Source organism: Rhea pennata, chromosome 18 (assembly GCF_028389875.1).
Source record: "Rhea pennata isolate bPtePen1 chromosome 18, bPtePen1.pri, whole genome shotgun sequence".
NCBI lineage: Eukaryota > Metazoa > Chordata > Aves > Rheiformes > Rheidae > Rhea > Rhea pennata.
The window spans coordinates 4246513-4258557 of NC_084680.1; the positions used below are offsets into that span (position 1 = coordinate 4246513).

General features: G+C 47.8%; 1 protein-coding gene across 4 annotated transcripts in view; it reads left to right on the plus strand.

Moving 5' to 3' along the window:
- The window catches only part of LOC134148528 (discoidin domain-containing receptor 2-like), a 60266-nt gene extending 55655 nt beyond the window's left edge, over positions 1 to 4611 (plus strand). For all 4 annotated transcript variants that reach the window (XM_062590734.1, XM_062590733.1, XM_062590737.1 and 1 more), the window contains 2 exons: positions 596 to 745; positions 2007 to 4611. In XM_062590734.1, coding sequence (XP_062446718.1) covers positions 596 to 745; positions 2007 to 2147 — 291 coding nt within the window. In that variant the 3' untranslated portion in view covers positions 2148 to 4611. The remainder of the gene's footprint in view (positions 1 to 595; positions 746 to 2006) is intronic.
- The last annotated feature ends 7434 nt before the right edge of the window (positions 4612 to 12045 follow it).

Below are 12045 nucleotides of genomic sequence, written 5' to 3' on the forward strand. Positions count from 1 at the left end.
GAGTAATATTTAGTTTCCCGTTATTTCTCTAGAAACACATTGCTCCAAACACAGCAGGTTTGGGCACCTTTTTTCTAAGGCAGAGAACAGATAATGAGTAGAATGTCACCAACTCCTGCATGTTCAGAGACCAACATTTTTGCCCTTCTTCCTTCAAGACATAAGCTAGAGTCTGCTTTCACCCCTAGCATTTTGCTTCATGTTCGGAACCTTTTCTGTGCTGCATTGCTGTGTTGCAGGGGATGGTAGGCTGCAGCTATCCCCTTTCCCACCCTTGTCTGCGTTGTTCTGCTACTACTGCAAACAAACATGTACTTTTTCCTCTAGAGAGGCACGAGTAACCTCTGGCTTTTTCCTGAGACTTGCTCCCTGTTTCTAGGGCTCTGCCCTGGTGAAAGTTGCACCTTCTTAGAGCTGTCTGGATCGCTCTTTGCATTGCTGAGAGCAGGTCAGCTGCTCTATCTCTATGGCGAACCTTTTCCCAGGTGCAAATGCTGTGTCCTCACATCTGGCTGCTGAGAGCTTAAATGGCAATGGCTTTCCCCAATGTGTACTGTGAGCAAAGCAGACTTTACAACATCATTTCTGTTCACAGGGCAAGTTCACCACAGCCAGTGACGTCTGGGCATTCGGGGTCACCCTCTGGGAGATGTTCGTACTGTGTAAGGAGCAACCTTACAGCCTTCTCTCAGATGAGCAGGTCATTGAGAACACAGGTGAATTTTTCCGGAGCCAGGGCAGGCAGGTAAGAGAATGCAAATGTGACTACTTTACTTGCCTCCATCACATCCAAGTGGATCTCCCAGGGGCTTTCCTGGTAGCCTGATATTCTCTGCAGAGGTCCGTACTTTTATTCCTCACCTTTTCAAGTGTGTCCCAACTCTTATATTCTTCATCCAGGCTCATTGCACTGGCTTTCCTTTCTTGGAGTCCCACTGGAAGAACCTCTTGGCCCTGCCCAGTGCTTCTTCCTTACTATAAGCCACCTCCATTTCAAGCTGCCTTTGATGCACTGTCCTTCTTAGCTTCCCTGAGCTCTCTTATACAATCCTTTTGCTCTTTTCCCTTGTCAGATCTCTCTCCTGTTACTATTTCCTCTGAAACATGAGAAAGCACTTAATGAGTTGGGGAAGGAGGAACTGATAGTTCCTGCAAGTTAGATGTTCCCTCTACTATCTCTATGCATGTAAAGATACCTCTGACCATCTCTAGTTGCTGAGGGGTTTTTTTTGTGTCATTATCTATCCTCTCTTTCTAATTTCCAAGCAGGACTGTGCAGTCCTACTACTGTTATCTTTATTCCCTTGAATCAGTGCAGATCTTTGACGTCAGTGATGGTGCTAGATCACACACAGACCGGTACTTTGGTACTGAGGATCACTCTGCCCAAAGAAGTGGAGTGCCTGTTATTTGCTGGTCTTCCAAAACTCACTATTAGCACCAAACAAATTAAAGGAAGTAAATTAAAATAAAGGAAGATTTTACCCATTATCTCCCAGATAGTGATTTATGAAGAGGCTAAAAGATGAGCCTATTGAGAGAAAAATTTAGAAAAAGCTATTTCTGCCAACCTGTGCCTTAGATGAGCTCTAAAAGGTTTTTTTTTTCCTGTCTCTGCTAACAAGCTATCACGATGCTTAGAAAGCCTCATGGGTTGTCTACGGTGAGTGAAAATATTTGGATTTTATCGTGGTAAATTGTGTTTTTAGTTTGTGTGTTGCTGTCACTTGGAAGAAACAAATATTTTAGAGAATTTCTTACGGGACAAAGGACTGTGTTATGACCAGCTCTGTCATTAAACATGTCGGCAAAGTGTTTTCTGTGCCATTTAAGGTGTCAAAATTTCATCCAGACTTCACTTCCAGATTCATGCTTAGTGGATTTTTGAACACTGCATGACTGCTATGTCTTGTAAAACCTAAAATGAAACTGTCCTTTGGTTTTAATTGAGTAAAGTTTCAGTTCTTCTGACAAAAATCACTGAAATGATTGTATTTTTCTTCCAGATCTATCTCTCCCAGACTCCTCTGTGTCCTAATCCTGTGTTTGACCTGATGCTGAAGTGCTGGAGCAGGGATATAAAAGATCGTCCCACTTTTGACATGATTCACCACTTCCTGCTAGAACAGATGGAATCAAATATTTGACTCGAGAAAAGGAGACAAACTGTGGAGAACTGAGTGACTTTGGTATCTCTCTTTGCCTGTACCTCATGGGAAGACGGTCAGGCTGCCTTGCTCTCCTCCCTTGACTGTAATATTTAAGTTGAGACGTCCATGGCAGCTGCTCATTCTATTGGCCATGGTCTGACACACAGGACCAGAGGATCTCATTTGGTTGAAAAATCATCTCCTCTTCTGAATCATTTCCTGGGAATACTGTGAGAGGGATTTTATTAGATGCCCATACACCTTTGGGCAAAATGAATGAGTAAAACTTTGCAAGGGACTTGGAGCTCTCTCCTGAATGGAATAGAAAGTTACCGGTGGATTTGGGAGTTAAGATTCAAGAAAAGATTTGTAGAAGCAGTCTTCTAAAACTATTCCATTAAATCAAATGGAAGTCTTGTGCACATTAGCAAGTATTTCAGTATGCTCTTGCTGCAGACAATTATAGTGAGAAACTAGAAATGACTAGAACTAGGAAATGGTTTAACAGACTTGAGAACTGGCAGAGCTGGATTTAGCAAACCTTTGGAAATAATTTTACAAGGGTCTACGGAGGATGCAGATAGAGTCCAAGATAGTGTTCTTTTTTTCCTGTGGTTGTTAAGCACTGCTTTGGTTATATATGTGCATTTTCCCCACACTGGATTTTTTTCTAAAAAAAGAAAAAAAATGAATGTTAAAGGTCACCAGAGGGTTGCTACAGTAGATCTTCTTTTGACCTACAAATAAAGACTAGGGTAGGGAGTTTGTATTGAAAAGTAGCTGATACTGTACTACTGTCACTATGTAGATTTATTAGCCTAATGAACTTGTAGCCACAACGGACTGATGTGCAATTAATCCTGTATAAGTACCCATTAATATGAGACCTCTAAGTCAATGCTGTTACATGTGCAGAGGGAACTTGCCTTCGGTGAAACCGAATGGCTGAGAGCAGAACTCACTATGTCACTTGTCATAGCTCGTGGGAGAGGAAAAGGAACAGGGTACGTATTGCCCCCCAGCCCACGTGCGTGTACACACACAAAAGCACGCGCACACACACACACACACACACACACACACACACACACACTCTCCCTCCCTCCCTCCCTCCCTCCCTCCCTCCCTCCCTCCTGGCATTGGTGGTTCCCCTTCAGGTCTGCAGGACTTCCAGGGGGGCCGGTTGAGCTCTGTCAGCCAGGCAGATGCACTGCACTTCGGCCCAGGCTCCTCTGTGGCTGTGATCAAACCTGGCCTCGGGAGGTGGGACTGTCGTAGCCCCTTATTCTGATCAGGGTGGGCTTGCATGTTATTTCGGATGCTTTCTGCTCAGATGAGACAATTTATTCGTTGAAGCGGGGTTGTTTTTTGTTTCGGTTACGTCACAAGCGGCTCATTCTGCAGAGGTTTTACAGGGCTCTGAAACCCATTTGGCGTGAGTTAGAGAATTCAGCTTGTTCCCACAGTAAATCCATTGTGGATTTGTCGGGTGCCTGGGGAATACTCTGCTATACTGTCCCTAATTATATAACAAGATGCTCTAGGACAAAATCAAATATTTTATAAGCTGGGAAAAGGTGAGAGTTCAGCACTTGGCTTTTGAAACAGCATTCAGTGTAGTGTATATATTGGGTAAAGCTTGTAAAGATTAATTTTTATTTTAGCCACAAGCATAGTGTGAATGGCTGTCTGTGCTAGGAGCTCTGTATGGGGACACTGCTGAGAGAAGGAATGTTGAACCAGTTATAATAAGGTAATTAAGACAGTTACATTCAAAGAAAAAACTGTTTCTGAATTGGCAGGCGCCAGGACCGTGTGTATTATGTCCATTTCTGCTCTCCAAGCAGAACAAATTCTGTAATGAAGTTGCCCAGTTGCATTTCACTCGTGTATGACTCTATCCATGTTGTCATGTTCAAGAGCTGATGTGGGATTCGTCTAACTGTATGAAGGTGTCGCCATCTGAGCTGGTCTTCTGAGCTCCCTTTACCAGATAAAGAGCCCGAGAGTACAAGTCATCTCATCCCCATGGGAGAGCTACACTGTGTCAGGTGAATCTCACCTGAAAATAGGTATTTTTCACTTGTGACTCGAAGGGGCCCTGGGTGACTCACTGCAGCACGTGTGTGCTGCAACATCTGAAGCTGAGTGAGAGGAGTCGAAGCCAGCAGTGGTTCCTGCTGCAGGCTGTGGCTGCCTATGTGACGTGATGCGCTGGTGACTGGCTAACCACATGTTGGTTTTATTTCTGGAATCTTTCCATCATGTCTTATAAAAGGTACCTGAGTAATACACAGCTGTGTGAGTGATCTCCTGTACCTCTGAGTTCAGAGATATCCATGTGCTGTAACTTCACCTGGATGGGCTTTGTACTTGTGTTGTCAGAACATGCTGTTCCTCAATTGAAATGTTGACATAAAAAGTTTCTTATCAATAAATCCTAATGATAACCTTGACAAAAGTGAATTTCTTTCTTTCTTTCTTTTTTAACCTAGGTGTCTGCAGTGAGTACAAGTATTTTGGATTGACTGTTCAGTAGCTGTTTGGTAAATCTGTAACCTCCAAGTTTGCAGGAGCAGCCACTGGCTGATTAAAGGAGCAAACTTGAAGGGAGTTTCTGAAAAAACAGGGAAGATGGGCCTGGCCCACCCTCCTGAGCTGAGGAGGGCTGATGGGACCTGGAACAGCCTGCAGTCATTGTTCCAGTGCTGTGAAACCTCCTTTGAAATACAGTGCTGCATTTCAGTAAGCGATCTTTTTCTTGTTAATATTAAACTCACAGGAAGATCTGGGTTAGGGGGGACCTCTGGAGATCTCTGATCCAATTGTCCCCTAAGAACGGAGCTAACTTGAAGGCTGCATCAGGTTGCTTAGGGTTTTGTCCAGCTGAGTTTTGAAGATCCCCAAGGATGGGGATGCTGCCACCTCTTTTTTCCATGTCCCAGTACTTCACCGCTGTCTTGGGGAAGAATTTTATGTCCAGTGGGCCTCTTCCCAGTTGCAGCTTGTGAGAGACTCTTGGTCTCACACTGGGCACATCCAGATTTGTCATGCCCTTCATGGCCCCCATCCGCACTGCAGACCTAGGGCTGCTGGTAGAGATCTGCCATGAATCAGAGCTTAAATTCTTAAGGCCGGAAACCCCAGGTGTCCCTGAGTTTAGGCACCAAGAGCAAGAGTCAAGACAGCGTTTTATCTCCGATACAATTTAGGCAAATATAGATGCCTAAACAAATGAGAATTCCTGAATAACTCTGCTTTCTGACGGGTATCTCTGAAGCCCTAAAAAGGTCCTGCTGGCCACGTGGCCCAGGTTCTCCGAGGCCGTTCAGGGAGTTTACAGTGCTCTGTGTTTCCAGCCCTTGCATGGGCCTGGTCACTGCTGGTATCACAGTTAGCTGAAGTGGCACTGGTGCAACGTGCGTGGTGCTTGTGCAAGAACGTGCTGATCACAGCGCTTGGTCAGAAGGTGGGAGACCTTCGTCCTGGGCTGCCTTCAGGCAAGGGAACTGAAACCAGGTGTGTGCGAGGCACCTTGACTGTGTGATACTCGGACCAGGAACGGCCTTTTACCCCGTTCGGAGCGAGGTAGCTCAAGCCTGCGGCTGCGAACAGCCAAAGCAGGAGCCAGGCTGCAGGTAGCCCCCCTGCCATCGAAGGGGTGGTCTGCGTCAGGCTGCCCAGGCGCAGAGGAGATGGGAGAGGAGGCTCAAAACCTCTGTGGCCCACCCTGTGCGGTGGCCGCTTATGGGAACATCTGGTGCTGCTGTCCCAAGGGCGGCGAGCCTTCAGGAAGCCTTTGACAAATGCTGTAAAACCTTTCTGCTCCTCCAAGGTTTTCAGGCAGGGGGAAAAAAGACGTATCCAGAAAAACCGGGGCTCGCGGCGCTGCGTATCTCCCGGGGCGGCCGCCGCCGGCCCCAGCGTCACAGAGGTCGTCCAGGCAACTGCGTCGGCCCTGCCGCCGCGTCCCCCGGCTTCCCCAGGCGCGGGAGGCGCCGCGCTGCCATGGCAGTCGTGAAGAGAAGCAGCCTCTTCCCTCCCGATCCTCACCACATCCCAGGGTAAGCTCTGAGGTTCGTCCGGCGCGGATGTTCGTTCCCGGTGCAGGGGATCTGGTTGGGATAAAACGCTCTTTATAGTTCATGTTTTCTGGTTTGGGGGGGTTTGATACTATTACGTATTTCATGTAAACGTGCAATGAAGGAGAAGGGGCTCCAGGGAGGGGGAAAAATAAAATACTGCCTTACAGCAGGGCACAACTCAAGCCTATGCCATAGCGCATTAGGGGAACTTTAAAATTGTTCTTTTTTTTTTTTTTAACTATTCATTTCAAGCTGCCGAATATTACTGGTGCTGCTATTCAGCCTTTGGTTCCACATTTAAATGATCCTTGTATCAAGCATGTTGGAATACATTCTTCAAATAAATATTTGCATAAACATGATATACTGTTGGCAAATTCATAGGGAGGCATCACGCTTCCAGATCTATCCAAGGTTTTTGAAGAAATTAGTGCGTATGTGGGTAATGGTGATCTAGTTAACACATGGTTGGATTCCTTTTTTTTTTTTTTTTTTTTATCGAAAGCTTTTTACAAAGTCCCCCTCAAAAAGCCTTTTGAAAAAAACAAAGCTCTCTTTTGGCTGAGAGGTCCTGTGAATTAGTGAAAAGAAAAGAAAAGGTAGAAATAAGTGGAGAGGTTTCATGGTGAAATAGAGAGAAGTAGCCGGTGGGGTCCCCGGTGATCCATGCTGGGACACGCGACCTCCAATGCACACGTAAGTGATTTGGAAAGGGCCGGATGATGTGGATGACACCGAGGTAACAACAGTTTCTAATGGTGCGAAATTGCTCGCGTTACTCAAGTCCGAGGCCAACTTTGAAAGACGTCCAAAAGACCTCGCAAGATGGAGCAGCTGGGAACAAGACAGGCAGTGAAAATCAGTGCAGAGACAAGTAATGGGAGTCGCACGCGGAGCAGACCCAGCACGCGGGTACGGGCCGGGGAAGGAGGCAGAGCTGAAACCGCAGCTGGAGCATATTTTTGTTCTTAATGACTCTCCTCTGGTGATGTAAAGATCAAATCAGTCCTTGCAATTTGAGTAACAGGCAGGATATTTCCATTACTGAACTACATATTATCTTTACAAATTATGTAAGGGAGGGGTTTCTGGTTTTTGGTTTAAGTGCCGCTGCGTTACTGCGGTTGTCCATGTGACTTCCTACCACGCGTGCTACCAGGTTCAAAGCTCTGCGCTGAGACGAGGAGTAGTAACGCGGCAGGTGCCCCGGCTGGCGCTGCGTCGCCTTTGTGGAGACGAAAGGCTCGAAATCTTCCCTTCCTCGCTCTTGTCCTCAGACATGCTCTAGCACTGAAACGTAGCAGCGGGGGCTGCTCCCCTTCGCTTCGCTGCTCCATCATCGCCTGAAGGGATGAGGAGAAACACTGACCCGAAAAGGGCAAGTTCTGCTGCCGGTTTTCCCAGTGCCAGCGCGGTCTCGCCCCGTAGGCTGGTAGCACCTCTCCAGAGCCCTGAAGAAGACCTGGCAGATGGGCGAGCGCGTTGAGCCTGAGCAGGCCCCGACCAAGCGGACACGGCGCCTGGGCGTCACTGTGCTCGGAGGGGGTTTGTCCCCGTGCCGGAGCCGGCACGCTGCGGTGCCGCACAGGCGAGTACCGCGCGGCCCGGGGGAGCCGCTAGCCGGCTCTACCGCACGTGGGGCGGCGACTGCCGCACACCCCAGCGCTGCCCCGGGCAGGCGAGCGCCCGGGAGGGCTCGGCCGCGTCTTGGGATCGCCAGCACGGCGCTCAGAAGCGTTAGGAAGGGAAATCAACTGGTAGGAAAGGACAAAGCGTACGGAGACCCGGTAAATCCACGTCCTGGGTCGGGTGCTAGGTGCTATCCCACCCACCCCGCTCGGGGAGGCTCAGCAGAGCTGGGGCGAGGATGGGCAGAGGGCCAGGGCTTTTCCTTGGCGATTAGGAAGGCCAGGCGGGTTTACACGGCAGTCTGGGGAGTGGCGACTGAAAAGAGAGAGGATTGAGTAATAGGAAAGTGAAGTTAGGCACGGCCTCGAGAAAGCGGGCTATTTGCTAGCTGCCTGCATACGAGTTTTGAGGCCCGTGACTGAAATGGTTTAGCGTGAGCTACAGAAACGGTGGATCTCGTACTTTCTTTATCAAAACGCTGCATGCAACAAGGTCACGTAGCACCTAGAAGCCCAGGTCCGTTGCCAAAGCTCCGCTGCTTTCATCAGCAGAAGCTGTAATTCAGCGATGGGGCAGATCCGTTCCCCACAACCCCAGACTGACTCACCTGAGCTCCTCTGATTAGCCTGCTTTTAATTGTTTATAAACTGAATCCTTTCTCAGCCCTGCCATTATTTTGTTCATGTTCAAAATCCCTTTAGCAAGCCTGTAATTATTTGGGCTCTGTCGTCTGTGCTCTTGCTCGGCTTTACCATCCCTGTGTATCTTCCTTGTCCCCCAAGACTTATTGAAAAATCAACGAGAACGAGCCGTGGAGCTCCTCCGCAGCTCTTGGTGAAAAGATCCTGCATACGAAATGGGGAAACTTGCCAGCTGTAAATGTGTACCTGTGCTAGCTGTTGTTCAATGCGTTTGGCAGGGGAAGTACTTACTCATCATCTTGTGATACTCATGCATCATCTGACTTTTTTCCCAAATACGCGGCAGGATCATTGATTGGGCATTTCTACCTCTGTTGCGATTGGCAGTTCTGCCTTTCTCCTTCGGCAGTGGAATAACATCACCATCAAGTAACTCTTGATGCTGGGAAGAGTTACAGCTTGTGTTTCATACCTGAGCTCAGACTCCTTCCCCGAGTCCCTAAAGCCCAATCCACCTCCCCCACCGTTAGCTATGGAGAAGTCGAAACGTTCACTGTCAGGATGTCCAATGCTCTATCCTGAGCAGGGCGAAAGGGAAGACTGGCACCTTGAGGGAAGCAGTGGCCTTCCTGGTGGGGTCTGTCTGCTTCGGAGACTGGGCCAGGTCCAGAGCGACCTGGATGCCGAGGTTTGCTTAGACACCTACCTTTGGAAAAGCTGGAGTTAATGTGATGCATCTGACTTGCAGGAAAACTGACCCTTCTCCTCCAAATGGGACAAGTCCCACGTACTCGCGGTGCGAGGACCCCACGGCTCCCCAGCTGGCAGACAGCCCTGCCATTAATGGCCTTGATTTTGATGAGAACGGGGATGGTTACATGTGATTGCGCTAAAACGTCACTTCACGCCTTGCACAAAGGTCCTCAGACAACGTGGTGAGCTGCCCTGGCTACGGGCAGCAGCGTGGCTTTTTGCAAATTTCCTGCTCAAGCCCTGTCCTGCCTTGTTCTTCCTTACAAGGATATGAGATAGAATTATTTGGAGGTTAAAGCATTTTTTCATTACCTGAGTTTTAATATTGAACAAGAGACATCTGGAAATTGCCAGTAATTCACTATATTTTAGAACTGTGAGAGAGATCACAACATTTCAAATTGAAGCATATTTAAATAGTATTAGAACTGAGCCTCTCCAAAGTCAAAGCTTCATGCTTTGCTCCCGCGGTAAGTTTTCTTGTCGTACCATACGCGCGTGCTGCTGCAGGCGTGTTCACTGACCTTGTCCCCTATTCATACACGAGCCCAAGCACAAGACTGCCTACATACAGCTTTAACTTCATGAGCCAGTGGTTTTTGCTCCCATGTGAAAGTGTGTCTGCCCACACATACGCGTGCTATGCGGGAGCACAGGCGTGCCTGGGTTCACGCATAAGCAGGCACATCTCCACGTTGCTCATGCCGGTTCTGTCTACATGCTGCCTGCATAGCTACACCCTGGCAAAAACACATTCATGCTCACAGACTTCTTACTCTGCAAATCCCATTCCCAGGGCCCATGTTGCCAAATCCACATACATCCCCATACATGTTCTTTCAAAGGTGCAAAAGCCCCAAGCCAAGTTATTCTATATATGGAAAAGACATCCTCAAATGTTCTATGAGTGAATGCTCTTTTTTGATGTCCTCCTCAGATACGAAGGCTTTGTCCCTCAGTACGGCTACCAGTTTGGAGAAACCTTTGGCAAAACCACTTTTCGTCTGCTGACAGATCCTAACGTTCGGAAGAGCCCTCGCTCCCTGCTGGCACCACTGCAAAAGCTGAGGTTCATAGAGGACTTCAGTGGGACAAAGCATGAAGTCCCAGATTATATCCCTGCGCATCCAGGTGAGCAGAAGGCAGGATTTCATCCCTTCAGCAAAGTAGGAGGTTCTGTAACTGGAGTCACGATGTTACTTGGGAGCAGGGAAGTCCGCAGTCAACCTGGATGATCTCCTGAGGATCAGTGTGATGTTTCTCATGGAGCAATCATACCTCTCATGTGAACAAGGACACCTGGATAGCAGCACTGATGAGAAACTTAAGCATGAATTCACTCTAACTCCTTTATATTCCACTGGCTAAAATTTCCTCTTTTTCTTTAGGTGGGATTGGCTCTGCCCCCTCCTGGCATCCCACCTATCCCTCGCGTTCCCCTTCCTTTTTTCTCAGGTGACCAACCTGGTAAAGAGCTCATCAGATTTGGAGTCTTATTCTCAGCTTGTATTTAATTCTGCTTTTACTTCGGCTCTGCTGGCGTCTCATGTGCTCTTCTCTTCCTCGTTTCTGCCAGTTCTGCTAGTGTGGATCTCCTTATGGTCCCATCAAGAGAACGTATACGAGCCCTTCTCAGTCCTCACACTCCGCACTAACCTCATACAAGTCCAAGCCCCTTTGAGCCCCTGCTCCTTCCTGAGCAGATGCCTTGTTTAATGAGAGCAAGTCATCCCTTGGCTGCGTGTAAGGGAACGGGCAGTAGTTATGTGCTGGGGGAGTGTCTGTGTTTTGAGCTACCTGGAGATGGCCACATTAAAGTGCTGCTTTCCCATTTCATGATGGGAATTTGTGCTGGTTCTTGCAGACTTTGGTCTTCCCGTACTTTTTAGTCTGTTTTCCAGGATACAGGCCTGCATTATGCAGATGTAGTTTGCTAGCTTTATTCCTGGACATCTAAATTTGCATTTCCTTGAATTCAAATGTTGCTTGTTTGAATGGACCCAACTAACCAGCTGACTTAGGAGCTCTCTGTCATTATCCTGTGTTCATTATTATTTTATATTTGCCAACCTTTAAGTCACCTATGAACAATTGCAGCTTAGATTTCACATTTACTTCTTGTTAGTGAAGATGCTGAAGAAAGTGGTCACAGGAAGCACTTAATTCTGCTAAAAAGTCTTCATCGAGAGCTATTACGTTAGAGCTGTCAGTGAGCAAGTCCTTAATTCTTCCATTGTAAACTTTATCAATACTGTGTGGCATTCCTTTTTTAAGGAGAATATTGGATGTTACTAAGGGCAAATATCTCATGGCAGCATATTGTATCTGTGCGGTTTGCCTTCAGCAAATGTGGAGTCTAAAGAGTGCTCATCAAGATCTATCTTCTGTAAGACCTTGCTGATGTGGGACCTTTTTATCAGTTGAATCCCAGATGTGTTATTTTTTTCCGGAAGTGATGGCAAACTCATTGGAATGATGACCTCAGATTTGCTCCCCCACCCCCGGTTATGCTGGGTCTTCAGGGGCTGCTGTGCTGTTTTTGAGGTGTTATTCCAGGGAGCAAGCGCACGAGGCGACCTGCGTGGGCTCCCCAGAGCCAGGGACCAGGCAATGACGCCCTCCCAGCCGGAAGAACGGACGGTCGCTCGCTCGTACGGTCGTGACGAAAGGAGACGAAAAGGTTAAAACAACAAAATACCCCTGTATGCATGTTGAAGCTGAACCTTTAGTGGTTCTCCTGGAAGCTTCTGCTGCCTCGGAGGCCCCATCTCCTGCACGTGGTGTTTT